The 26,865-nt window shown below is 45.4% G+C and overlaps 3 protein-coding genes across 3 annotated transcripts; 1 reads left to right on the plus strand and 2 right to left on the minus strand.

Annotated features, from left to right (window-relative positions):
* The first annotated feature begins 595 nt into the window (after positions 1 to 595).
* LOC139411655 (kelch repeat and BTB domain containing 13a) lies at positions 596 to 4,525 on the plus strand. The gene has a single exon (XM_071158264.1). The coding sequence runs from the start codon at positions 835 to 837 to the stop codon at positions 2,371 to 2,373; it is 1,539 nt and encodes a 512-aa protein (XP_071014365.1). The 5' UTR covers positions 596 to 834; the 3' UTR covers positions 2,374 to 4,525.
* Positions 4,515 to 19,240, minus strand: LOC139411659 (ubiquitin associated protein 1-like b). Its single transcript, XM_071158273.1, has 6 exons — positions 19,152 to 19,240; positions 16,215 to 16,368; positions 13,297 to 13,884; positions 10,247 to 10,462; positions 5,478 to 5,579; positions 4,515 to 5,183 (listed from the first exon to the last, which is right to left on the minus strand). The coding sequence occupies exons 2-6, from the start codon at positions 16,344 to 16,346 to the stop codon at positions 5,049 to 5,051; spliced, it is 1,173 nt and encodes a 390-aa protein (XP_071014374.1). The 5' UTR covers positions 16,347 to 16,368; positions 19,152 to 19,240; the 3' UTR covers positions 4,515 to 5,048.
* A 479-nt stretch (positions 19,241 to 19,719) lies between these two features.
* LOC139411662 (programmed cell death 7) lies at positions 19,720 to 23,599 on the minus strand. Its single transcript, XM_071158278.1, has 5 exons — positions 22,170 to 23,599; positions 21,476 to 21,614; positions 21,048 to 21,278; positions 20,686 to 20,773; positions 19,720 to 20,412 (listed from the first exon to the last, which is right to left on the minus strand). The coding sequence occupies exons 1-5, from the start codon at positions 23,466 to 23,468 to the stop codon at positions 20,274 to 20,276; spliced, it is 1,896 nt and encodes a 631-aa protein (XP_071014379.1). The 5' UTR covers positions 23,469 to 23,599; the 3' UTR covers positions 19,720 to 20,273.
* Positions 23,600 to 26,865: the final 3,266 nt, after the last annotated feature.

Below are 26,865 nucleotides of genomic sequence, written 5' to 3' on the forward strand. Positions count from 1 at the left end.
CCTTTACCCTTTAATGAATGAGAACTCCACTCCCTCCTCATTCTCTACATTGGTGGCAAAGGTGGTCTCTGGCCTCTTTTGGAAGAGCGCCCCTGTTTGTATCAGGGTTTGCATGGAGGACAGAGAGAGGAGTAATTATGTAGCCTTGTGTGTAAACATTTACACGATTTTTATAGGGGGTGAACGATTTATACTAGAGTAGGTGAATCCGTCTATGTGCATGTAAGTATTTGCACAGGTGCCACGACTGTATTGGAACAAGGACCGGTAGCATGCTGTTGTCATGTGCAACAGATCCCTAACAGACAAGGTTACTAAGAATTTAACTGTTTGGAATAATAGTCTCGTATAACAAATGTGACCTCAGGGAACAATCTATTGTTGTCTCTCACCTTTGCCCAACCGCTCCAAGGCCAAGAGTTCTGACATTTCCCGCTGGCACAAACTGTCAGCCTCACAGACAAAGACCAATCAATCATCAGCATAACTGTACTGCTGTGCCCATCCATTCGCCCACCCGCTCCCACCCGACCCATCTCCCCTTTCCATCAGGTCAACACTAGATTCCCCTCCGGCTGCATGTCACCATAATGTATGATAACTGTGCCACACGTTGCCTAACAGCTATCTATAGCCTCTGCTATTCTCGTAGCTGTGAAGAGCAATACAAACAGTGGTTACCCTGTCAAGTGCATCTGCTCTGCACAGAGGAGAGGAAAGAGGGGGATTCGGTCTAGCTGCTACTGTACCTCAAGGAAATATCATCATGGATAAAATGTCATGCTAGGACATGAGATATTTTGATCTGACTCAGCACTTCGTCACTCCTGACAAATGCAAATGTGCTGTTTGAACACTTCAGTTGAGGCGATGGAGCCAAGCAGCTGCCCTGGCTCAGGGACCGACAGTAACAAGCCTGGCCTCGGCAAGTCTTTGGACTCAGGGATGGACAGCCTGAAAGTGAGAGTTGACGGGAGCGTTTTTGTGGTGAACAAAGCCCTACTCGAGCAGCACTGTGAGTACTTCCGAGCCCTCTTCCAGTCGGGAATGCGGGAATGCCAACAGGATGAGGTCCATCTGCAAGGGCTGAGCGCCCGGGGATTTGTGTTGGCGCTCCGGGTCCTGGACGGGGATCGCCCCATCTTGGGTGGTGACGAGATTGTGGAAGCCATAGAGTGTGCCACCTTTCTACAGGTGGAGTCTGTGACAAAGCACCTGACCAATATCATCAACTCAGAGAACTGCTTGTTGATGTACCACACGGCTGCGACCTACGGTTTATGGGATCTGTCCCATCAAGCTGCTTTATTCATTAAAGACATGTACTCGGACCTGAAGGAAGATGTTGTGAGCACTTTACCAGAAGACCTAGTGGAGTACGTTGAGTCTCTCATCCCCAGTCGGTACGTCACAGTCTGCAGCCACTCTCCTACCGTCGAGCAGCTCCAGGACTGTCAGAGGACGGTCTGCTACCTGGATGACGAAGATAGAGAATGGAAGGTGCTGAGTCACCTACCCCTAAACACAAGCACCACTATGGCAGGTGTGACCATGCTAGACAACAAGCTGTACATTATAGGAGGCGTCCACGACCTCAGCAAGAAAGTTGTGGACTCTGGCTTCTGCTACGACCCAGAGAGTGACTCCTGGTCCACTATTTCGAGTCCCCAGCAGCCACGCTACAACTTTACGTTAGTGGGCCACGAAGGCTGCCTCTACGCCATCGGTGGGGAGTTCGACCGGAAGTCCATGGCGTTGGTGGAGAAGTACAGTGTCTCCACAGCCACCTGGCGCTTCGCCGCTAATCTCCCCTGCAGAGCCGCCAACGTGGCCTCCACCAAAGCCATGAACCGCATCTTCATCTGCCTCTGGAAACCCAAGGGCGTTACGGAGATCCACGAGTACGTCCCCGAGAGGGACCAATGGGTCCTGGTCACCACACTAGTCCGTGACCAGAGCTATGGCCACTGCATGGTGGGTCACAGGGACAATTTGTATGTCATGCGCAACGGGCCCTGCGAAGACTTCCTGATGTGCGTGATGGACTGCTACAACCTGACTACGGGTCAGTGGACAGCCTTGCCGGGGCAATACGCAAACAGTAAAGGAGCCCTGTTCACATCGGTAGTAAGAGGGGACTCAGTGTTCACACTCAACCGCATGAGGACCACAGAGTTCGCCGTGGAGGAGCACAGATGGAAAACCAAGAGAGAGACCAAGGGCTTCGGGCGAATCGGCTCCATGTACACATTTCTCATGAGACTGCCCAAGGCCAAGACTGTGGGAAACACTGAGGTGTTGACAGACGGGCTGGAGTTTGGGAATCGGATCGACCACAGACGCAGAGACTCTCTGCTACAATGCTTTGACTGACTTCCTGTGAATAAGTTTATTCTTTTAATATCTCCTGACAAACCAACAACAGGACAATGAACTAGAATGCTTTGACTGACTTCTTGTGAATAGGTTTAGTATGTTACTTGGGCCACTTTTAAGAGGCAAACGTGGAACGTTGCAGAAAGAAATGTCATGAATATAGCTGACGATTCCTTTTTTTACATGTCAGAGAGGCATGTTTGTTCTTCATAGCATATTTCTATCTGAATATTACACAATGTTGTGCCGTTCTGAATGTAATCTTGCGGCGTCTCTCTACAAATCAACAAACGAGCTAAAGATGTAAATGTCAGAGACAACAGTAATTTGTAAACATTAAAGTTTGCTTCATTCATGACAAGTTGGAAACTCGGAACCTCTGAGTAAAAATGTATTAACATATTGGTTGATTTGGATACTTTCCAAGTGGGAAATATTAGTTTCCTAGTTTCCACATGTCATGAGTGCAGCATATCTTCCAAGAATAATTAAATAGCATTTAAGAAACTCTATAGTAATATTGTCTTCTATAGTTCTTGAGAAATGTGTTGCCTCAAGTAGCCTTCTGGGTCATTTGACTCTGTATCCAAATGTATTGTACTATAAAGTGTACTATAATCAAGTGATTCATTACATTGAGTTGACACAGCCCTATCAGAGAGCTCTTTCCATGAAAGCCAAACACATGTTCAGTAATGTACATAAAGACTGAAATTCTTTCCTGTTTTTACAACAAACAAACCATTTATAACCCAGGCTCAGGTCCCCAAGGCATTCGTTGCTAGAGAACAGGGTAAGATAAGGCTGGCAGTTCACACTGTACAATAAAACATTTCTGTAACGAGTGCATGTTTGCTGCCGTCTCGGGACAGGTATCCCTTGAAGGAGAGATTTGTATTCTCCATGGGATCACCTGTGTAAATACAGGATGATTGGGGAATTCAAATGAATAGATTGTCTTTGGCAGAAGATATATGAAATAATTGTGTGATGATCAAATCAAATGATCAAATCAAACACTGTTCAAATAATGTGTTAATGGGTGAGGAATGTTGCTAATGATGTGCAGATTTTTCCACTTATCAAATTATATTACCATTAATTTCCCCTATAGTTAACAGGCAAAAATCTCCCTTGATAATATGAGAATGGTTCTTTCCCTCATTCTTTAGCCTACAGCAGTGGAGACTGGTGAGGGAGGACGGCTCATAATAATGAATGGAATCAAACAAATGGAAACCAAGTGTTTGATGTGTTTAAGACCATTCCATATATTCAGTTCCAGCCATTACTATCAGACTGTCCTCCCCATTTAAAGTGCCACCAGCCACCACTGGTCTACAGTCTTAACAGTCTATGAGTGAAGTTCATTAATAGCAAAGTGATAAAAGAAATGCTCTCTTGACCAAACATAGAGGACCTCTAAAGCTCTCCCGGTCCATCAACAGAAGATACACATCTTTAATAGATGCCGACTCTTCCCTTTGCTTGGCTGCTCCCATCTAAGTTCTGCCGTGGCTTTGATAGTCAAATAACAAACCTGTACTGTGGTAACCCCGTCCATCCGTCCGTCGTCAGCGGGGAAAGCATGGCAAAAATGTGGAAGTGTGTCCCACACATATCAAGACCTAATATGATGTGGGAACCATGAGACATGAGCATGATATTACAAGTATATTGAATTTTGATTCATCAGAAATGTTTTTTTTGTAACTGAAAACAGAAATCTCAATTCTCATACGTATTTGATCTGTACACAATACTTTTGATTCATAGGCAAAAACAAATCAAATGAATACAAAATACATTCAATACATTTTAAAGTGCAAGTTACAGTATGTACAACTTCACGTGGGTCATTTCAGTCAACCTGCCATACAGAAAAAGATTTACAAGCTTCTTTCAGGTTTCGATCTTTTACCCCGTACACACACCCTACAAATACAGATAATGACTTACCAGTAACACAGTTTGCATCCCAAATGGCACCCTATTCCCCATATAGTGCACTAGGTTGAAGAGTAGTGCACTACAAAGGGAATACGGTGCCATTTGGCATGTAACCATAGTCTACTGGATTTTATTTCATTGTATTACAGATCGAACTTAAGTTAAAAATACTACATGACAAATGCTGTGACACTTGAAATTGACAAAGAAAATTGACAATGGGCAAATCACATCAAACCATGTCAAAACCTGAAATGTAATAAAACTATGTAATATATCGATTGTCTGTAAATGGTATTGTTTAAGTTGTACTTTTCCTAGAAGGCCACTGTTCATTTCCTGATTTGCTAGAATGTATAGTTTTAGTGTGCTCCAGTCAATCAACATTGTTTCAACATGCAAATTGCAATTTGCAAATTACATACCATTAAAAGGGATAGTTCACTGAAAACTCATCATCATCATCATCGTTTTTGCTCTGGACTGAAAGTGCTCAATCTTGAAGACTTGACTGGTGACATACACCATTTTTGTGTATTGTATTAACAGTGGACTAATGAACCAAATAGTAAAATATAGCTTGAGTGAACTATCCCTTTAATATGATACATTAGCTAACATGATTGTTTGTCGTAAACAGGCAAGTAAACAGGAACTGTGTTTGTGTTGGTGCATGTATGTCTCCTACAATGTATTTTTCATGGGAGCAGACATTGACCCTGTCATGCCACACGCATCATCAGCTCTTCCAGGGCCCTCTCGCGGTGGTTCTCGTGGACTAACAGAACCTCTTTGATAGCGTTCTGCTGGAAGCCCATCTCATTGAACTGAGCTAGCAGGTGAAGAAACTCCTCAGCCTGAGGGGAGAGAGAGAGGAGAATCATCAGATGATAGAGCAGCTTTTACAGTTAAAGGGATAGTTCACCCAAATGACATGTTGATTTTCTTACCCTTTTAGCAGTTTATGGACAAGGTAAGACAACACTCCATGTTGGTAAAGAAGCCAATATGTCATTTTGTATTTTGGGTGAACTATTCCTTTAAATCCAGCAGTACAATTCAATTCAAATTGATTTGTGGTTCATTAGAGGAAAGCTGTGAGGTAAACAGAGAATACCAGGATAAATAAATGAATAATCTATGATGTTTACCTTAGTCTCACAGTTCTGGAACATCTCCAGAGCCTCCTCCACCTGAGCCTCGTCGTAGCCCCGCTCACACAGTCTGTCACAGGCCACCAGATAGCGCAGGATCTGCACACAACAAGCACAACACCACAGATTACTACGACTAATAGCATTACTGTCAGTTAGCAGGTAAACAGTTGCCTGGGTAACTGTCTGTCTCTGCGCTCAACAGCAGTCTGAAAGCCAAATATATTCAAGAGATGAGCATTAGACACAAAGCAGCCACAGATATGGTGGACAAGGTCATTGAAGAATACCACTTCACACCACCACACTGACCTCAACTGACTTGGATATTTCATTTTCATAGTGTCCTTTCCAGCACGGCTTCGGTAACTATGGTGGATGTGTAACCATGTCAGTGCAGTACAGATTGGTAGTGTGAAAAGGGTAAATGTTTCAGTGTAACTGAGTATTAACTGATGTGGTTATCGTGAATCTGCCACTGTGCTCTGTGGTGTTCTATATCAATATGTGTGTTATTATGGCAAGAGTCCAATTACGCCTAACACAGCAGTGTATAACAGATTACTATAAAATCAGATCATATTTCTGCAGTGACAACTTGGTCTCGCGCTCTCACACACGCCACACACACACACACACACACACACACACACACACACACACACACACACACACACACACACACACACACACACACACACACACACACACACACACACACTAGGTGATTCCATTGACACATTATATATAACAATAATCTGATAGGCCAATCTTGTGCTAATGACATCACTCTGAAAAGGAGAAGAACTGATCTGAGATCAGCGGAGTGAAAGGTAATATGTGTGAGAGCAGCGTGACCCATGGCCCTGCTTTAACATGTTGAGCTGGGAGGGAGAGAGGGGGCAGGGGATTACACTGATTAAAGAGGTCATTGATTAAAGAGTTGATCCCTGTTAATGTAACTCTCCAGCTGCCTTCTCTCTTCACTGGGAGAGAGGGAAGGAGATGGAGGAAGAGAGATAGAGAGACGGAAGGAGGAAGGGAAAGAGAGAGATGGGAGGAAAGAGAGATGGAAGGAGAGGGAGAGAAACAGAAAAGGGAAGAGAGGGTTGGGGAAGGATGGAGAGAGAAATAGATAGGAGCAAAAGGGGTGGGTGGTGTAGAGAGAGAGAGAGAGAGAGAGAGAGGGGCGGGGGGACATAAGAAAAGAGCTGAACCCTGGCTGCAACCTCCACACTGCAGGCTAGGAAACTTTCTAAACCATTTAGCCTAGCTAACTTTAATGTGTCACTTGATTCACGGTCAAGGACACTGATAGAGGCAGCCCCTGAGAGAGAGAGAGGAGCCAGAGAGAGAGAGAGAGAGAGCGAGAGAGAGAGAGGGGAGCCAGAGGCAGACCCTGAGAGAGAGAGAGAGAGAGAGAGAGAGGGAGGAGCCAGAGGCAGCCCCCGAGAGAGAGAGAGAGAGGAGCCAGAGGCAGCCCCTGAGAGAGAGAGAGAGAGAGAGGAGCCAGAGGCAGCCCCTGAGAGAGATAGAGGGAGGAGCCAGAGGCAGCCCGAGAGAGAGAGAGAGAGGAGCCAGAGGCAGCCCCTGAGAGAGAGAGAGAGAGAGAGAGAGAGAGAGAGAGAGAGATTTGAAATATTTCAAATCGTATGTGAACCCAGGTGTGATGCAGGGATATCAGACTTGGTTGGCTTTGAACAGAATAACACAGAGACATCTGGGGGATAAAGGGATATGGTGGAGTCTTTGAACAGAATAACACAGAGACATCTGGGGGATAAAGGGATATGGTGGAGTCTTTGAACAGAATAACACAGAGACATCTGGGGGATAAAGGGATATGGTGGAGTCTTTGAACAGAATAACACAGAGACATCTGGGGGATAAAGGGATATGGTGGAGTCTTTGAACAGAGTAACACAGAGACATCCGGGGGATAAAGGGATATGGTGGAGTCTTTGAACAGAATAACACAGAGACATCTGGGGGATAAAGGGATATGGTGGAGTCTTTGAACAGAATAACACAGAGACATCTGGGGGATAAAGGGATATGGTGGAGTCTTTGAACAGAATAACACAGAGACATCTGGGGGATAAAGGGATATGGTGGAGTCTTTGAACAGAATAACACAGAGACATCTGGGGGATAAAGGGATATGGTGGAGTCTTTGAACAGAATAACACAGAGACATCCGGGGGATAAAGGGATATGGTGGAGTCTTTGAACAGAATAACACAGAGACATCTGGGGGATAAAGGGATATGGTGGAGTCTTTGAACAGAATAACACAGAGATATCTGGGGGATAAAGGGATATGGTGGAGTCTTTGAAGCACGTCTGCAGTCTGTTGAAGCAGCAGAGGATTAGGGATGTTTAGTGATCTGCTCTCTTTACTTAGAGACAGGACCACTAAGCCTGAGCGAAGGGCCTCTTTACACTAGTCTGACTACACATACTAGTTCCAGGACACATACTGCTGTTGTGTATTAGAGACGGATCTAGATTCAAATCTCTTTCCCAAGCCAAGTCCGATGTTAATGTGGGAAACATCTACTACACATACCCCTCTTTACATGTTCTGTGTAAAGCATAGAATGTATGGTGGAAATACAATGGCTCTGATGCCACATGTCCTAGAAAAAATGACCTTAATGACCTTTTTATTCTGTAAGCCAAATAAAAATGAAAGGCTTTTAAAATGTCCACTCATTTGTGAATCGTTGCATTAATCAAGTGTGCAACATGACGTGCAATATGGTTTAGATGAGAAGCGGCTGTATAGTTTGAATTGCTATACTAATTTTGTTTGTCTATATACTATGGTATTTATGGTACGCTAATAGCTGCACAAAAACTTGAAGCAGGAATGTGGCTTTGGCCACTCCACATCCAAGGCAAGTGTAAGGATAGTGTAAACATAAAAGTTACAAACCGGATGTTGAAGAGAGATAAATCTTAATACACATATTTTAGTAATGTAAAAGAAAAACAGCCTGAGAGAGGACACGACGGAGAGCACACGACGAGAGGACACGATGAGAGGACACGATGAGAGGACACGATGAGAGGACACGATGGAGAGGACACGACGGAGAGGACACGACGAGAGGACACGATGAGAGGACACGACGAGAGGACACGACGAGAGGACACGACGAGAGGACACGACGAGAGGACACGATGAGAGGACACGATGAGAGGACACGACGGAGAGCACACGACGAGAGGACACGACGGAGAGCACACGACGAGAGGACACGACGGAGAGCACACGATGAGAGGACACGATGAGAGGACACGACGGAGAGCACACGATGAGAGGACACGACGAGAGGACACGATGAGAGGACACGACGAGAGGACACGACGAGAGGACACGACGAGAGGACACGATGAGAGGACACGACGAGAGGACACGATGAGAGGACACGATGAGAGGACACGACGGAGAGCACACGACGAGAGGACACGACGGAGAGCACATGACGAGAGGACACGACGGAGAGCACACGATGAGAGGACACGATGAGAGGACACGACGGAGAGCACACGATGAGAGGACACGACGAGAGGACACGATGAGAGGACACGACGAGAGGACACGATGAGAGGACACGATGAGAGGACACGACGGAGAGCACACGACGAGAGGACACGACGGAGAGCACACGACGAGAGGACACGACGGAGAGCACACGACGAGAGGACACGACGAGAGGACACGATGAGAGGACACGATGAGAGGACACGAGGACACGAGAGAGGACACGATGAGAGGACACGATGAGAGGACACGACGGAGAGCACACGACGAGAGGACACGACGGAGAGCACACGATGAGAGGACACGATGAGAGGACACGACGGAGAGCACACGATGAGAGGACACGACGGAGAGCACACGACGAGAGGACACGACGAGAGGACACGATGAGAGGACACGATGAGAGGACACGACGAGAGGACACGATGAGAGGACACGATGAGAGGACACGACGAGAGGACACAACGGAGAGCACACGACGAGAGGACACGATGAGAGGACACGATGAGAGGACACGATGAGAGGACACGACGAGAGGACACGACGGAGAGCACACGACGAGAGGACACGATGGAGAGCACACGACGAGAGGACACGATGAGAGGACACGATGAGAGGACACGATGGAGAGCACACGACGAGAGGACACGATGAGAGGACACGATGAGAGGACACGACGAGAGGACACGATGAGAGGACACGACGAGAGGACACGATGGAGAGGACACGACGGAGAGGACACGATGAGAGGACACGATGAGAGGACACGACGGAGAGGACACGACGAGAGGACACGATGAGAGGACACGATGAGAGGACACGACGAGAGGACACGATGAGAGGACACGACGAGAGGACACGATGGAGAGGACACGACGGAGAGGACACGACGGAGAGGACACGATGAGAGGACACAATGAGGACACGATGAGAGGACACGACGAGAGGACACGACGGAGAGGACACGATGAGAGGACACGACGAGAGGACACGATGAGAGGACACGATGAGAGGACACGACGGAGAGGACACGATGGAGAGGACACGACGGAGAGGACACGATGAGAGGACACGACGGAGAGGACACGATGAGAGGACACGACGAGAGGACACGATGAGAGGACACGATGAGAGGACACGACGAGAGGACACGACGAGAGGACACGATGAGAAATTCATGTTTCTGAAATGTTTGTGACTGTGTTTTGAGACTGACCTGTTCTGGGCTCTGCTGGCCGGTCTTCTGCAGGGCGATGATGGCGGTGTGGAGCGGATAGCCCCTTTCAGTGATGGCTTGCAGCAGCTCTCTCTCTTCGGGGCCCAGTGCGGACAGCAGCTCCACCGAGGAGTCCAGTATTGACGCGGCGTGGGAACCCAGGGGTCGTGAGGTCACTGAGGGAAGGGCCGGCAGGCAGAAGTACGGACTCAGGGACTGCACACACAGGGGGGAAGAGCAGAGAGAGTGTGAGAGAGAGCGAGGGGGAGGGGAGGTGGGGAGTTTGTGAAAGAAAGAAAACCAACCCATAAAGGGAGAGGGTTTGCCTGAAACCCCAGCCTGACTGATGCCTCTCTATGTGCCTGTAGATTGACAACCGGACTGACAGCCTGTGCGTGGAACTGGCAACATTCACGCAACATGAGTGCAACATTTATAGTGCATGACAGCGCCGAAATGTACACGGCTGGCTAACCTTGAAAGACTGGTTTGCTGAGAAATACATTTCCCTGAGTAATTCCACTCGCTAATCCTGATGAACTAATAATAACTTGAGACGATTCCAAGGACAGACTTTACACTAGCTATATTTAGAGCACACATCCCTCAAAACATTTGAGAAATGTGAATTGGAAAAGAACCTTAACATACTCAGGAGGATCTGTTTTCTCTATCAACTAACATACTATATACAATTTGCTTTACAAAAATATGAATTTCATTCGTTTTTTGTAAAAATGTATTTTACAAATATATCTAAAAGTTTCAAGTTCGTCTGAAATACAATCTATCATATTTCCATTCAACATATCTACTGTATCGGGAGTCCAAGTTGAGCAAATCCCACATGAGCTTGTTGAGCTGTGGTTGGCGTGAGAATACGTCTGATACTTAGTGTGGGGGTTTAAATTCCTCCATCTTTTTCCAGGCCCATGCTGCTCCGAGGCAGAGCCAGTTATAGAACCATCACACTGCCCACTGAGGACATCTGGTTTGGTGCTTTAGTTTTTAAAGACAGCACATGGGAACTAGGAAGTGGGGCCTTGAACTACACAGCCTAGAGAAAATGTTTTTTTAAGAAACGGTAAAACATTCTTACTTATTGATAGAGGCGTTCAGGTGTACCTGAACCCATTCCTACTAATATAAAATAAGGGGATTGATGAATAAAATAGTCTACTATGCTAGATAATTCTGAGCTTCTCAGTTGGACAATGACTAGGCAACAATAATGTAAAACGGACACTTGAATCCCAAGAGACTGTGGTTTTTGCGTGTGTTGATATTCATGATGGTGTACAGCTACAGAAGGTAACTAACGTTGGTGACAGTGGCTAGGTAAACCAATTCAACGTATGGATTGTAGACCGCTTTCAGGGCAAGGAAACATATATCATTTTGTCATTTCAGTGAACTATCCCTTTAACTATCTAACAATACTAATTGATCTATGCATAGTCACTTTACCTCTACCTACATGTACATATTACCTCGACTACCCGGTGCCCCCGCACATTGACTCTGTACCGGTACCCCCTGTATATAGCCTCCACATTGACTCTGTACCGGTACCCCCTGTATATGGCCTCCACATTGACTCTGTACCGGTACCCCCTGTATATAGCCTCCACATTGACTCTGTACCGGTACCCCCTGTATATAGCCTCCACATTGACTCTGTACCGGTACCCCCTGTATATAGCCTCCACATTGACTCTGTATCGGTACCCCCTGTATATAGCCTCCACATTGACTCTGTACCAGTACTCCCTGTATATAGCCTCCACATTGACTCTGTACCAGTACTCCCTGTATATAGCCTCCACATTGACTCTGTACCGGTACCCCCTGTATATAGCCTCCACATTGACTCTGTACCAGTACCCCCTGTATATAGCCTCCACATTGACTCTGTACCGGTACCCCCTGTATATAGTCTCCACATTGACTCTGTACCGGTACCCCCTGTATATAGCCTCCACATTGACTCTGTACCAGTACCCCCTGTATATAGCCTCCACATTGACTCTGTACCGGTACCCCCTGTATATAGCCTCCACATTGACTCTGTACCGGTACCCCCTGTATATAGCCTCCACATTGACTCTGTACCGGTACCCCCCCTGTATATAGCCTCCACATTGACTCTGTACCGGTACCCCCTGTATATAGCCTCCACATTGACTCTGTACCGGTACCCCTGTATATAGCCTCCACATTGACTCTGTACCGGTACCCCCTGTATATAGCCTCCACATTGACTCTGTACCGGTACCCCCTGTATATAGCCTCCACATTGACTCTGTACCGGTACCCCCTGTATATAGCCTCCACATTGACTCTGTACCGGTACCCCCTGTATATAGCCTCCACATTGACTCTGTACCAGTACCCCCTGTATATAGCCTCCACATTGACTCTGTACCGGTACCCCCTGTATATAGCCTCCACATTGACTCTGTACCAGTACCCCCTGTATATAGCCTCCACATTGACTCTGTACCGGTACCCCCTGTATATAGCCTCCACATTGACTCTGTACCAGTACCCCCTGTATATAGCCTCCACATTGACTCTGTACCGGTACCCCCTGTATATAGCCTCCACATTGACTCTGTACCAGTACCCCCTGTATATAGCCTCCACATTGACTCTGTACCGGTACCCCCTGCACATCGACTCTGTATATAGCCTCCACATTGACTCTGTACCGGTACCCCCTGTATATAGCCTCCACATTGACTCTGTACCGGTACCCCCTGCACATCGACTCTGTATATAGCCTCGCTATTGTTATTTTACTGCTGCTCTTTCATTTTTTACATTTTTCTTATTTAGCACTTTTTTTCTTAAAACTGCATTGTTGGTTAAGGGCTTGTAAGTAAGCATTTCACTGTAAGGTTTACACCTGTTGTATTCAGCATTTCACTGTAAGGTCTACACCTGTTGTATTCGGCACATGTGACAAATACAATTTGATTTGATTTGATTCTGGGCCTTCAATACCACTTCTCTACTATATTTCTCCTAATAGGAGGTCATGTCCGTACCGGATGTGTTGGCTTGTGGTGTCTGATGGAGGGGATATTCTCTGTGTTGGCCCTGGTCAATGGGTGTCTGGGTAGGGATGAGGAGGACGGTGGCTTGGGTCCTCCAGGGGGGCAGGGGGTCCCCTGGATACACTCTCTGGGGGTCTCCAGAACAGACAGCGAGTACTGGCGGAGGTTCTTCCTACGCTGGTTGGTCACCAGACCACTCTGAGAGACAGGTAGGTTCAGGACGTTAGGGGTGCAGGTCTGCCGTGGGTTCCTCACCCCAGGCACACGCTGATCCGACCTGTACCCTGAACCAGACGAAGAGCAATCCTCTTCCTCCTCGGAGTCTGAGATGACGAACTTAACCCGGGTGCGCATGTCAACCTGGTTCAGGCTGTGGGAGCGCTGGCGGGGGTTGGGCTCCCAGAAGTCAGAGCTGTGTCGGCTGGCCAGGCGGCTCTCCTGGGGGCTGCTGAAGAGATGCCAGTAGGGTGGGCTGGAGGGGAGCACCTCGGATGGGGATCTGGGGCCGGGGGGTTGGGGCTGGCTGGGGTAACCTCCCTGGAGGCCCTGGAGCACCCAGTTCTCCAAGCTGAACATGTACTGTTGACAGAGGTGAAGATGGGTTGGTAAATGGTTGTTGGTTGATGGGTGGGTGGATGAATGGAGTGTACTTTAAGAGAACCATTTAATCACGTTATGTCACTAACATATTTTCGAATACCAACCAATCAAATGGCGAACCAATCAAACAATTAATCAGGTAAGTAGTCATTCTAGCAAATGCTTCCTTCTTCCCTCACAATTTCCCAGACTGTAGGAAATACCCTTGCATGTGATGCCCAAAAACCACGACACCACACATCAGATTGAAGCTGTTCTCTCTGTTAACAAGATGAATGAATTGATCCCAATAGAGGTGTGTGTGTTCTTGTGCGTGTGTTTTCAGAATTATACAAAGGTGCCTGCTTCAACCCAGACTAGATGTTCTTTCCAAATAGCACCCCTGTTCCCTTTCTATTTCCTGCACTACATATGAAATAGGGTCCCATTTGAGACACAACCTAGGTTCTGTTGGCTTTAGATGGATGAGGCTGTCAAACTCAACTCTCTCCAGATCAGAGGAGGTGAAAATAAAATGTCAACATCAGGCTCCTATAATAATCACACTGGGTTTATCACATTCTAAACCACTGACTATGGCTTCAGAGTAGTATTAACAATGAGGAGATTATGTATGTGTTGCAGGTTCCCTATATAGTGTAATACTCTTCACCAGGGCCAATAGGGCTCCCATCAAAAGTAGTGCACTATATAGGGAATAGGGTGCCATTTGGGATGCATAGTCTGTCTCCCACAAGCTGGAAGAATAAAGAGACTTGCAGTATTGGGGCTTCGAGAGAAGTCGGAGAGATGTTAAGTTCTACAATGCCTTCTAATGTACGTACTATATGCATTGCAAAGGCAGAAGTTAATAGATGTATTTTTTTGAAAATACCTATGAAATTAATTTAAATCCAACCAAATACTTCCACAAATTAGCCTGTTCCCAGATCTGTTTGTGCTGACTTGCCAATGACCATAGAAGTAAGTGAGTATAGCACAAACAACTGGGACCAGGAAACCATCATTTCTGTTGATGTTTTATTATTATATAAAGGCCAAAGCTATGTAAAGGTGTTGATCAAAACAATTCCCAGCAGAGTTTTTCTGGCCGCAGTATTTAGCTATGTTATAGCTTCAAACTGCAAAGCTATGTAGGGAGAACATTGTACACACTCTGTGTGTTGAGGCCACTGTGAATTTGGAAACAAACCTTACTCGAACCCTAACACGATTAAGGAGAAAGCTTGACTGAGGTTTTGACAACTAAACCGAAGCGACATATTTTCCCTTCTCCGTTAAATACACAAACATTTGACTGTATGGACAATGTTGGTGGTCACTGTGGGATTTAGGTTTGGCGGTGTTGCAGTGGACTGGGTCAAAGGCCACCCAGTATCATAATAGTCCTAATTACACTAAGACAAGAGCAGGAGACGTCAGCCATTTTCCCATGACTTTAACTTCTACTCAGTAAAAGTCGATGACAACATTGGAAAACAGCGTGATTAAAACACCCGTTGTATATCTGTGTTGTATTTTGAGTGTTAGGTTCTGTCTGTGTTGTATTTTGAGTGTTAGGTTCTGTCTGTGTTGTATTTTGAGTGTTAGGTTCTGTCTGTGTTGTATTTTGAGTGTTAGGTTCTGTCTGTGTTGTATTTTGAGTGTTAGGTTCTGTCTGTGTTGTATTTTGAGTGTTAGGTTCTGTCTGTGTTGTATTTTGAGCGTTATGTTCTGTCTGTTGTATTTTGAGTGTTATGTTCTGTCTGTGTTGTATTTTGAGCGTTAGGTTCTGTCTGTGTTGTATTTTGAGTGTTATGTTCTGTCTGTGTTGTATTTTGAGTGTTAGGTTCTGTCTGTGTTGTATTTTGAGTGTTCGGTTCTGTCTGTGTTGTATTTTGAGTGTTATGTTCTGTCTGTGTTGTATTTTGAGTGTTAGGTTCTGTCTGTGTTGTATTTTGAGTGCTATGTTCTGTCTGTGTTGTATTTTGAGTGTTGTGTTCTGTCTGTGTTGTATTTTGAGTGTTATGTTCTGTCTGTGTTGTATTTTGAGTATTATGTTCTGTCGGTGTTGTATTTTGAGTGTTAGGTTCTGTCTGTGTTGTATTTTGAGTGTTAGGTTCTGTCTGTGTTGTATTTTGAGTGTTATGTTCTGTCTGTGTTGTATTTTGAGTGTTAGGTTCTGTCTGTGTTGTATTTTGAGTGTTATGTTCTATCTGTGTTGATGTTCCAACCATGTGTAGAATGTCATCAAAGCTTTCTGGTGTCATCAACAAATAAAAAAATGATAGCCACAAAGCCTATGTCCTCAATCTCTTACACACACCAACCTCTGTCTCCTGCAGTATGGTGAGATAGTCTGGGACAGTGATGTCTGGGGCAGCAATCAGCTCCACCTCTTCCCTGGGTCCCTCCAGAGATCCCAGAAGGGTCTTAAAAGGAACCTCATCCAAACAGGACATCCTCCTGCTGCTCTTCTGGTCACTGGGGGAGAAGGAGAGAGAAGGAGTAGGGAGAGGAGGAGGGAGAGAGGAGGAAGAGGAGGAGAAGTAAGAGAAGGAGAGAGGAGGATTGGAGGAAGAGGAGGAGAGATCAGTTTTCAACAGTCTACTATTGTCAATCATTGTAACCTGGACTCCAGCTGTTCCAGTAACTAGCATACGGTGTTGAGGTCTGGTACCGAGAGACAAGTGGGAAGGTGACAAGTGAGCTATATTGCCTCTCCTGAAACAAATTGCCTGGGCGGCAGGGTAGCCTAGTGGTTAGAGCGTTGGACTAGTAACCGGAAGGTTGCAAGTTCAAACCCCTGAGCTGACAAGGTACAAATCTGTCGTTCTGCCGTTAACCCACTGTTCCTAGGCCGTCATTGAAAATAAGAATTTGTTCTTAACTGACTTGCCTAGTTAAATAAAGGTAAAATAAATAAAAATATTTAGATTGGATAGGAGACCAAAACAGATTCTCCTCTTGGTTCCCAGAAACGTACACTTTTTCCTTCCTATATCGGTATATTCTGTTACACAATCTAGGAGAGGGAAGTCTGGGGGAAGAGGATTAAGGATTATAAGGTACCATGTCTGACTCTCTCAGACGTCAACACCTGATGCTCCTCTCCTATTGGCCGAAGGGGACGGAAAACACACGCACGCAAGGCAGAAAGCAAGCATTCACGCATGCATGCACACACACTGCCGTACGAAAGAAAGAATACAAACACACACACACTCCAGTAAACCCTCCTTACGCAGACAGGTGTTGTGAGGCTAAAGCATCATCACAACTAAGCCCCTCCACCACCACAGCTGATCATCACTGTAGAATTAGAATTACTAGAAAGGAAAATAATACCCTATTCTTTATATAGTGCCCTACTTTTTTCTGGTCTATATAGGGCATATATAAAAGAGTGTGATTTGAGGCGTGGCCAAACAGCTGAAAACAGTCATTGTTGCAAATAATGCATTTTTATGTGGCGCAGAATTCTGGGCCCGTATTCATAAAAACGTCTCAGGATAGAGTACTGATCTAAGATCAGTTTTGCCTTTAAGATCATAATGAATAAGATTAGGCCTATGTGAACAGGCAGAACCTGATCCTAGATTGCATATGAATATTGGCCCGGATGTGAGAAGCCTTGATTGATCCAACATTCCTAATGGTACACCAATATGGCCACCGATGTACCCACCATGAGATGTTCATTTGAATGGGAATGTCTGCTCCACAGAACCATAATGAGTAGAATGAATGTCCTCATTCAAGTCAATGATGCCACAATGGGTGGACTGGCAGCCATTTTAAAAGTGTATCCATGAGGATGCAGTCAAACTCTGGTTTGAGGGGTTGTACCCATTTTAGCACTACTTGTTTTGATTATATGGCTGCCCTTCTAGCTTCAGATGGTGCTGGACTAATGACGAGGCTGGAGACCTAAACAGGCATACCGGTTAAGCTTATTAACTAGTTTTAAAACGCACGAAGAGCGAGACAACGGAAAGTTCAATGACAGTAGACCTACATTGTACAATATAGTTGTCTGTTTCCATAGTTAAACTGCGTCACTGGAAATGTTTAGTTTTTCAAAATATGTTTTTTTAAGTAGGCCTATCTATCCGTTTTAAATGAATAACCTATTCAGCAAATATTGTTGTATGATTCCAGAGTGGGGAAACACCCTCCATATTGCTTAACACTTGTAGGCCTATTATGGCCATCATGCAAAGGTGAGGAAAAAATATGAGAAACACATGAGAAGAACCACTAAACACATAACGCTATGACAGGTATTATGTCCCCAGAAGACAATAGTGCCATACACAGGACATTGACTGATGCACAAGGGTTCAATAAGTCACAGTTGCCCAAAATAAGTAAGATGATAACTAGTGGTTACTTCTACTATATACTATCCTAACAATGAAGGGTAATATGAAGTAGGCTAGTAAAAACTACAGAAAGAAGATAATTCCAATCACAAAAAAAAGAAAAAAGCCTAATATCACCCAACAGCACCCCCTGCCACATGGTAACTATTCCTATCACCAGAGGAACTATCATCACCAGAGGAACTATCATCACCAGAGGAACTATCATCACCAGAGGAACTATCATCACCAGAGGAACAATCATCTCCAGAGGAACTATCATCACCAGAGGAACAATCATCTCCAGAGGAACAATCATCTCCAGAGGAACTCATCACCTCCAGAGGAACTATCATCACCAGAGGAACTATCATCACCAGAGGAACAATCATCTCCAGAGGAACTATCATCACCAGAGGAACAATCATCACCAGAGGAACTATCATCACCAGAGGAACTATCATCACCAGAGGAACAATCATCACCAGAGGAACTATCATCACCAGAGGAACAATCATCACCAGAGGAACTATCATCACCAGAGGAACTATCATCACCAGAGGAACTATCATCACCTCTAGAAAAGCATTTGCTACTCAAACGAAAGCACAAGCATATCAAAACATCTTTATGTGAAAAAAACAGTTGGAGTGACATGAGGCATTATCCTCATATTGTGCTACTGACTGTACGTTTGTTTATTCCATGTGTAACTCTGTTATTGACGCACTGTTTTGCTTTATCTTGGCCAGGTCGCAGTTGTAAATGAAAACTTGTTCTCAGCTGGCCACCTGGTTAAATAAAGGAGAAATCAAATAAAAAAGTATCAAGTAAATACTCAACCAAATCCAAATCTTCACAAAAAATGTGCTACTTAAATAAACTGTCAGTTTTTTTATGTACCTGTACTTGTTTCTGTGAGCAGTCCCTCTCTTCTCTGTAGTGCTTCTTCCTCTCTCAGGCCTGGGTTACTGATGTCGTGTGTGTTGTTGCTGCCTCTCCCAACCTGTTGGTGATTAAGAGCAGTGGGCGTGAGGTCTGAGGATACAGGAGGATTAGCCCTCCTGAACCACTATGCTACTGACATAACTCACTGACTTCAGCTGCTTACCTGCTGCTGCCCAGGCGCATGTCGACTGGAAACACCCAAGGAACACCGCTCCCATTACACCATCACCACATCCCAAATGGTACCCTATTCTGGTATTCCCTATACTGTGCATTATATAGGGAATAGGTATGGGCCCTGGTCAACAGTAGTGCACTACATAGGGAATAGACTGCCATTTGGGACCACCCCCAGGGTCTGTTAAGGGTGAAGGGTGAAGCATTGCAGAGCATTCAGATATACATATATTTTGTAGAACAGATATAACCCCCAAGCCATAACACATCTACCTCAAATATCTCTGAACATTGTACTGGTACTCCCTCCATTCTTGTGTATTTTAATTCTCATGTTACTATTACATTTTTTGTACTAGACATTCAACTGGGTATTCAATTGGTTTGATTAATGAGAAGGCCAACAAGGAGAAGAGTAATCCTTCCATTCCTTCCTTCCTTGGCAGGCCAAGGTGTTAAGAGATTCTCGGTACACCCATGCTGTGTAAAGGTGGTAAACAAAAGGTAGACTGAGGGAAACAGAGATCTCCAAGAGCCAGACAACAGTGTGACGTCACTCAGAACCCTCCTCTGTAAGACACGTTTAGTTCAACTGTAGCAGTGACACCAACTGACCATGGTCAATAATCTGGTACGCCAGGCTGGCAGGAATAAAAAATATTTATTGACTTCAGAAAATAAAGAATTCCTGATAAATAGGGTTTCAAATTCAGTCAAATATCAGTTGGGGAGAATAACTACCAAATAGCTGTTTGTAAAATTAAGAACTGATTTTGAAATCCTTAAAGAAAACCAATTTCACTCTTCTGTTTCACTTCTCCAGCAGGTCTTGTTGCAGTAACTTGCTGAATACAGTGCTAGCGAATGACCAGTCCTTTCCAGAGCCAATTTGGGCATCAGTCAGGGTCCGAGGCAGTCCCCTCGGTCCAGGGCTGTGGCCCAAATCTCGTCTGTGGGGCATTGTGGTAAGACCCAGTCCTGGGGGACCGTGGTGCCGTCTGGGTGGTCCACTGAGACCAGACAGAGGTCCCACTCTCTCCTAGTGGAGAAAGACAGCAGGTGAGCCAAAACATAGGATACTGAAGTACTTTAAAAGTGCATGCATCCTTCGTTCCTTGATTTAATGACTGGTTAAATATCACTGGTTAGATATGCTATAACAGTAAAAGCATTGGTGGAGCCCTTTCATACACGTATAATGAAGGAAGGAAACAAGGAAGGAAGAAGAAAAGGAAGGAAGGATGCAGTCTTAGAGTATTTGAACAGGGCCTTAGTGGAGGTAAGTCTAGTAAAATGCTTGTGTGACACAAACCGTATCTGTATTAAGGCTGGTAGTGAGCGCTCTGCCTGTGTGTAGTACTCTCTGAAGGGCTGTAGGGGGTGGTCAGGAGGCATCTCATCTGGAGGAGAGGAGGGGATGAGGGGAGAACAGTCACATTAAGAGAAATGGTTATTCAAATATGAACTTATAAAATCAGAATCTCTAAATGCTGTGTCTGTTTTCCTCTTATTTACCATCGGAAACTGTGTGCCATGAGATGACCAACCTAATACCTTTTGAATTGCTGTGTTCCAATTAACTAAATAATGTGTTTATTTCCATAATCCGAAATAAAGTGGGTCACGACTCTCCTTTTGGGAAAAACCACCAGCCTTTATACGGTTTCTAATTACCTCCAAAGAGCATGCTATCCATCTCTCGTTTCCTCAGCAGTAGCCTCTCCCTCTCCTTCTTCTGTCGTTTCTCCAGGTCCCTCCTGCGCTCCTCCTCCTGCTCGCTCTCCAGCATCACCCGCAGGGCATTCTCCTCTGCCCCATACACCCCTGTCCTCTTCCTGATCAGTGCACGCAGGCGCTCCACCAGCCCATCAAATGCTTGGTCAGCTTCTTTCTCCGGGAAGATCCCTGGTGGGGGACACAATCAGAGAAACGTTTATGTTCAGTTGTCAGAAAACGTTTTAAAATGGAGTGAAACAGAGAGGTACTGCATGAATTTGTTCAATGAGAACAGAGGTTTTTTACTATTGTTGTTGTGAAGTTGAACTTGGCTAGACAAAAGATCTGAAGAGAAACTGTTGCACCATTATGGTGCTTCTACTTACCTTTCCTGGAGGCTGCCTCCTTCCTGAGTTTGCGTAGCTTCTCCAGTGATCTGAGGATGTCCAGCATCCTCTTGGCATCTGCCTGCTTCTTCCTCACTTCACAGAGCACCGTGTCAGCAGCCAGCTTCAGCTCTTGCGCCTGATGGGGGAGGGGAGCACAAAAAAAGACATAACAGAAGCCGTGTTCATAGTCTGGGTCAAATCAATACAGAAACACACACACACACACACACACACACACACATATACACACTTCTGCAAAAAGCAGTTTCCATCAATGCATATTCAGATATGTCCATGATTTGTGTATCAATCAACAGCTGTCCAATGAGCGAGTTAAATCAAAATGAAAGCAGTTAGACAGTCTTGAAATTCACTGACACCAAACTAAGAAGACTGGGCCACCTGCTGCTGACGTGTGTAACGCACATTACTTAGAGCAGGAGTGTGTCTCATCTCCAGTCCCTGGGGAGCCCCACGGTTGAACTGTTTATTTCTAGCCCAACACACATGCTTCAAATTCTCATCTAAACATTAATCCGTTCCTTAGTTGAATCAGATGTGCTGGGCTAGAACAAAAAAATGCAACCTTTATGTTTAAAGCAGGAGGGCTCCAGTCTGAAGGTGGAAAGGGGGAGCTATCGATCAGAGATGAGACACTGAGTTTGACAGTGCTCCCTTTCAGTTCTCTCACCCTCTTCTTCTCCTCTACTTCATGGATACGTTTCATCCTCCACTTGTCGATGGCCGCTTCACGCTCAGCCACTCGTTCCTCCTCCCTCTGTTTGTCCTCGTCCTGTTCCACTTGTCGACGCCGTAGCCTGGCCCTTCTCTTACTGATGGAACTCAGTTTCTTTTTAAGACTTTCAACAAACTCAGAGTCACCGAGGACCTTCAGTTTCTCTTGCAGATCTGTCTTCACACTCACTGCCTCAGCGTAAGAATCCGCCCAGACGCTCTCATTGTCCATGTTGTGCTTCAGCGTTTCACAAGCCATGGACAGCTTTGAAACTAGCTGTATGGCACCGTACAGGGTGTCTCGTATGTGAGCCACGGAGACCTTTGGGTGAGTTTGCCTTGAATGAGGTTCCGCCGGTTTGGAGGTCTTGGCTGTTGTCCTCTCTCGGTTCCTCAAGAAATGTTTCAGCCACTGTTCGTCTTGCATCCTCTGAATGGAGTCTTCGTCTGGCGGCTGTGGAGCCATAGGCCTACTAAAACCTTGGTCACGCTGCAAAGCTGTTCCCATCGGAATCAAGGACGGGGAGGCGAGGAGAGGTCTGCTACGATGTTCAGTGTAACCACTGTCCGCATGCTTTGGTCTAAAACTAGCATCAGGGTTTCCATACGGACTGTGTTGTGGACCGGGTCTAGGGTATGCTGGATTGTGATCAAATGATCTTTGGAAATCTGAAGTTCCCATGTTCGATTGAGCATCACCCATATTGTAGCCCTGAGCCCATGAGTTTGGTGGTCTCCCCTCATGTGTGTTGGGTTCCAGCTTTGGATGACTGTGGAAGGGAACTGGTTGTGAACACATGGGAGGGAACTGACTGAGTGCCGGGTTGTTGAGGGGCGGTGGCGGTATCGACGGATCAAAACCATATCCTGGGGACGACATATGAGGTGGTCCGTAGCCTTCAAATCTAGGCGGTGGTTGTGGAAAGGGGGGTCTGAAGCCATATGGTTGACTGCCATATCCTGCCACGGGTGGAGTCCACTCTTGACTTTGAGGGAATCTCTGGTCGCTAACTGGGGCTTGTTGTGGTGGAGGAAGATATTGGGAAGGGGTTTGACCCGGCCAAAACGCTCCAGCAACGTTACTTGAACTCGGCATGTTACTTTGAAACGAGGTTTCACATACTGGTGGTGGTTGTATCGGCTGCGGTCCGAGATATGTAGGTCCCCCTCTAGGGTAAAACGTATCGGGACCTCCGGTGTTAGAAACGGGGTGCTGCCGTCCTCCCGACGTAGACTGGAACGTTGGTTTATCCATTTTCAAGAGGCGTGATACTGTGGAAAATAATAAACTTGGTTGTTTTCAAATGTATTTAGCTAGCTAACGACACTGTTGAACACCGGGAGCGACCATGTTTACAAGGTGACGTCACACACCGGATATAGTACACGTATATCCGTTGTTTTTTTGTTTTTTTTACGAAGCGAATGACCGGGAGCATCCTAATTGGCTAAAATTGGTTCCTCTCCTCAAATCAAATTATATTTGTCATATGTGCTGAATACAACGGGTGTAGACAACCGTGAAATTATTTTTTAGGAGTCCATCCCAATAATGCAGAGTAAAAAAAACGGCCTAGAATACGTTGTCTGTCATTGGCATCAGTCCTTCCGCACAATTGTCTTTGTCTCCTCTACTAATTTGGAGAACAGACTTCTATCATCTAAAGAAACGAGACCGTTTAACCATTGAGCTATATAATAACCATCCCATTCTGCCAGGTCGGTGCAGAGGAAAGAAAAGAGAAAGAAAGGAGACGAGGAAAGGAAGACACTTTAGACTTGAGATGCAGTTTCAAAAAGCAGACGAGGTCCCATTACTCTTAGCTGGCTTCGAGAGAGAGAGGGGAGAGAATTCTACAACCACCTAAATTAAAGTGATTCCCAAACCTTCCATAACAAAGCCATCACCTGCAGAGAGATGAACCTGTAGAAAAGTCCCCAAAACAAGCTGGTCCTGGGGCTCTTTTCACATACACAAACAGACCCCACAGAGCTCCAGGACAGCAACACAATTAGAAGCAACGAAATCATGAGAAAACAAAAAGATAATTACTTGACACATTGGAAAGAATTTACAAAAAAACAGAGCAAACTAGAATGCTATTTGGCACTAAACAGAGTACACAATGTCAGAATAACTGACCACTGTGACTGACCCTATTTTTAATTTATTTCACCTTTATTTAATCAGGTAGGCCAGTTGAGAACAAGTTCTCATTTACAACTGCAACCTGGCCAAGATAAAGCAAAGCGGTGCGACAAAAACAAACACAGAGTTACACAATAGGAAAAATCTATGTACAGTGTGTGCAAATGTAGAAGAGTGGGGAGGTAGGCAATAAATAGGCCATAGAGGCAAAATAATGACAATTTAGCATTAACACTGGAGTGATGGATGTGCAGATGATGTGCAAGTAGAGATACTGGGGTGCAAAAAAATCAAGAGGGTAAGTAATAATATGGGGATGAGGTAGTTGGGTGAGCTCTTTACAGATTGGCTGTGTACAGGTACAGTGATCGGTAAGCTGCTCTGACAGCTGATGCTTTAAGTTAGAGAGAGGGAGATATAAGACTCCAGCTTCAGTGATTTTTGCAATTCGTTCCAGTCATTGGCAGCAGAGAACTGGAAGGAAAGACGGCTAAAGGAAGTGTTGGCTTTGGGGATGACCAGTGTTGGCTTTGGGGATGAAATATACCTGCTGGAGCACGTGCAACGGGTGGGTGTTGCTATGGTGACCAGTGAGCTGAGATAAGGCGGAAAGCTTTGAGGAAAATTAAGGAAAGCATAGCCTTGCTTTTGAGCAAAGGCCACCGTAGGCAGACAGGCTATGTGCACACTGCCCACAAAATGAGGTGGAAACTGAGCTGCAGTTCCTAACCTCCTGCCAAATGTATGTCCATTTTAGAGACATATTTCCCTCAGACTACACAGACCCACAAATAATTCAAAACTCCCATATCTATTGGATAAAATACCACAGTGTGCAATCACAGCAGCAAGACTTGTGACCTTTTGCCGCAAGAAAAGGGCAACCAGTGAAGAACAAACACCATTGTAAATACAACCCATATTTATGTGAATTTATTTTCCCTTTTGTACTTGAACATTGTTACAATACTAGATGTAGACATGTGACATTTGAAATCACTTTACTCTTTCGGAACTTTTGTGTGTCATGTGTGTCATGTTCATTATTCCTATTTTTTTCCCCACTTTTGTTTATCATCGATTTCACTTGCTTTGGCAATGTAAACATGTGGTTCCCATGCCAAAAAAGCCCCTTAAACTGAATTAAATTGAGAAGAGCGAGAGAGAAGTTCCTCTACTGCTCATAGATAATTGTGACATTTTTTAAATAACTAATATAAATATACAGTGGGGAGAACAAGTATTTGATACACTGCCGATTTTGCAGGTTTTCCTACTTACAAAGCATGTAGAGGTCAATTTTTTTTAATCATAGGTACACTTCAACTGTGAAAGACGGAATCTAAAACAAAAATCACATTGTATGATTTTTAAGTAATTCATTTGCATTTTATTGCATGACATAAGTATTTGATACATCAGAAAAGCAGAACTTCATATTTGGTAGAGAAACCTGTGTTTGCAATTACAGACCAGGTTTGCACACACTGCAGCAGGGATTTTCGCCCACTCCTCCATACAGACCTTCTCCAGATCCTTCAGGTTTCGGGGCTGTCGCTGGGCAATACGGACTTTCAGCTCCCTCCAAAGATGTTCTATTGGGTTCAGGTCTGGAGACTGGCTAGGCCACTCCAGGACCTTGAGATGCTTCTTACTCTTTAGTTGCCCTGGCTGTGTGTTTCGGGTCGTTGTCATGCTGGAAGACCCAGCCACGACCCATCTTCAATGCTCTTACTGATGGAATGAGGTTGTTGGCCAAGATCTCACGATACATGGCCCCATCCACCCTCCCCTCAATACGTTGCAGTCGTCCTGTCCCCTTTCCAGAAAAGCATCCTCAAAGAATGTTTCCACCTCCATGCTTCACGGTTGGGATGGTGTTCTTGGGGTTGTACTCATCCTTCTTCTTCCTCCAAACACAGCGAGTGGAGTTTAGACCAAAAAGCTATATTTTTGTCTCATCAGACCACATGACCTTCTCCCATTCCTCCTCTGGATCATCCAGATAGTCATTGGCAAACCTTAGACGGGCCTGGACTTGAGCAGGGGGACCTTGCGTGCGCTGCAGGATTTGAATCCATGACGGCGTAGTGTGTTACTAATGGTTTTCTTTGAGACTGTGGTCCCAGCTCTCTTCAGGTCATTGACCAGGTCCTGCCGTGTAGTTCTGGGCTGATCCCCCACCTTCCTCATGATCATTGATGCTCCGCGAGGTGAGATCTTGCATGGAGCCCCAGACCGAGGGTGATTGACCGTCATCTTGAACTTCTTCCATTTTCATATAATTGCGCCAACAGTTGTTGCCTATTGTCCTGTAGCCCATCCCAGCCTTGTGCAGGTCTACAATTTTATCCCTGATGTCCTTACACAGCTCTCTGGTCTTGGCCAGTGTGGAGAGGTTGGAGTCTGTTTGATTGAGTGTGTGGACAGGTGTCTTTTATACAGGTAACGAGTTCAAACAGGTGCAGTTAATACAGGTAATGAGTGGAGAACAGGAGGGCTT

Source organism: Oncorhynchus clarkii, chromosome 6, assembly GCF_045791955.1.
Source record: "Oncorhynchus clarkii lewisi isolate Uvic-CL-2024 chromosome 6, UVic_Ocla_1.0, whole genome shotgun sequence".
Taxonomy (NCBI): Eukaryota; Metazoa; Chordata; class Actinopteri; order Salmoniformes; family Salmonidae; genus Oncorhynchus; species Oncorhynchus clarkii.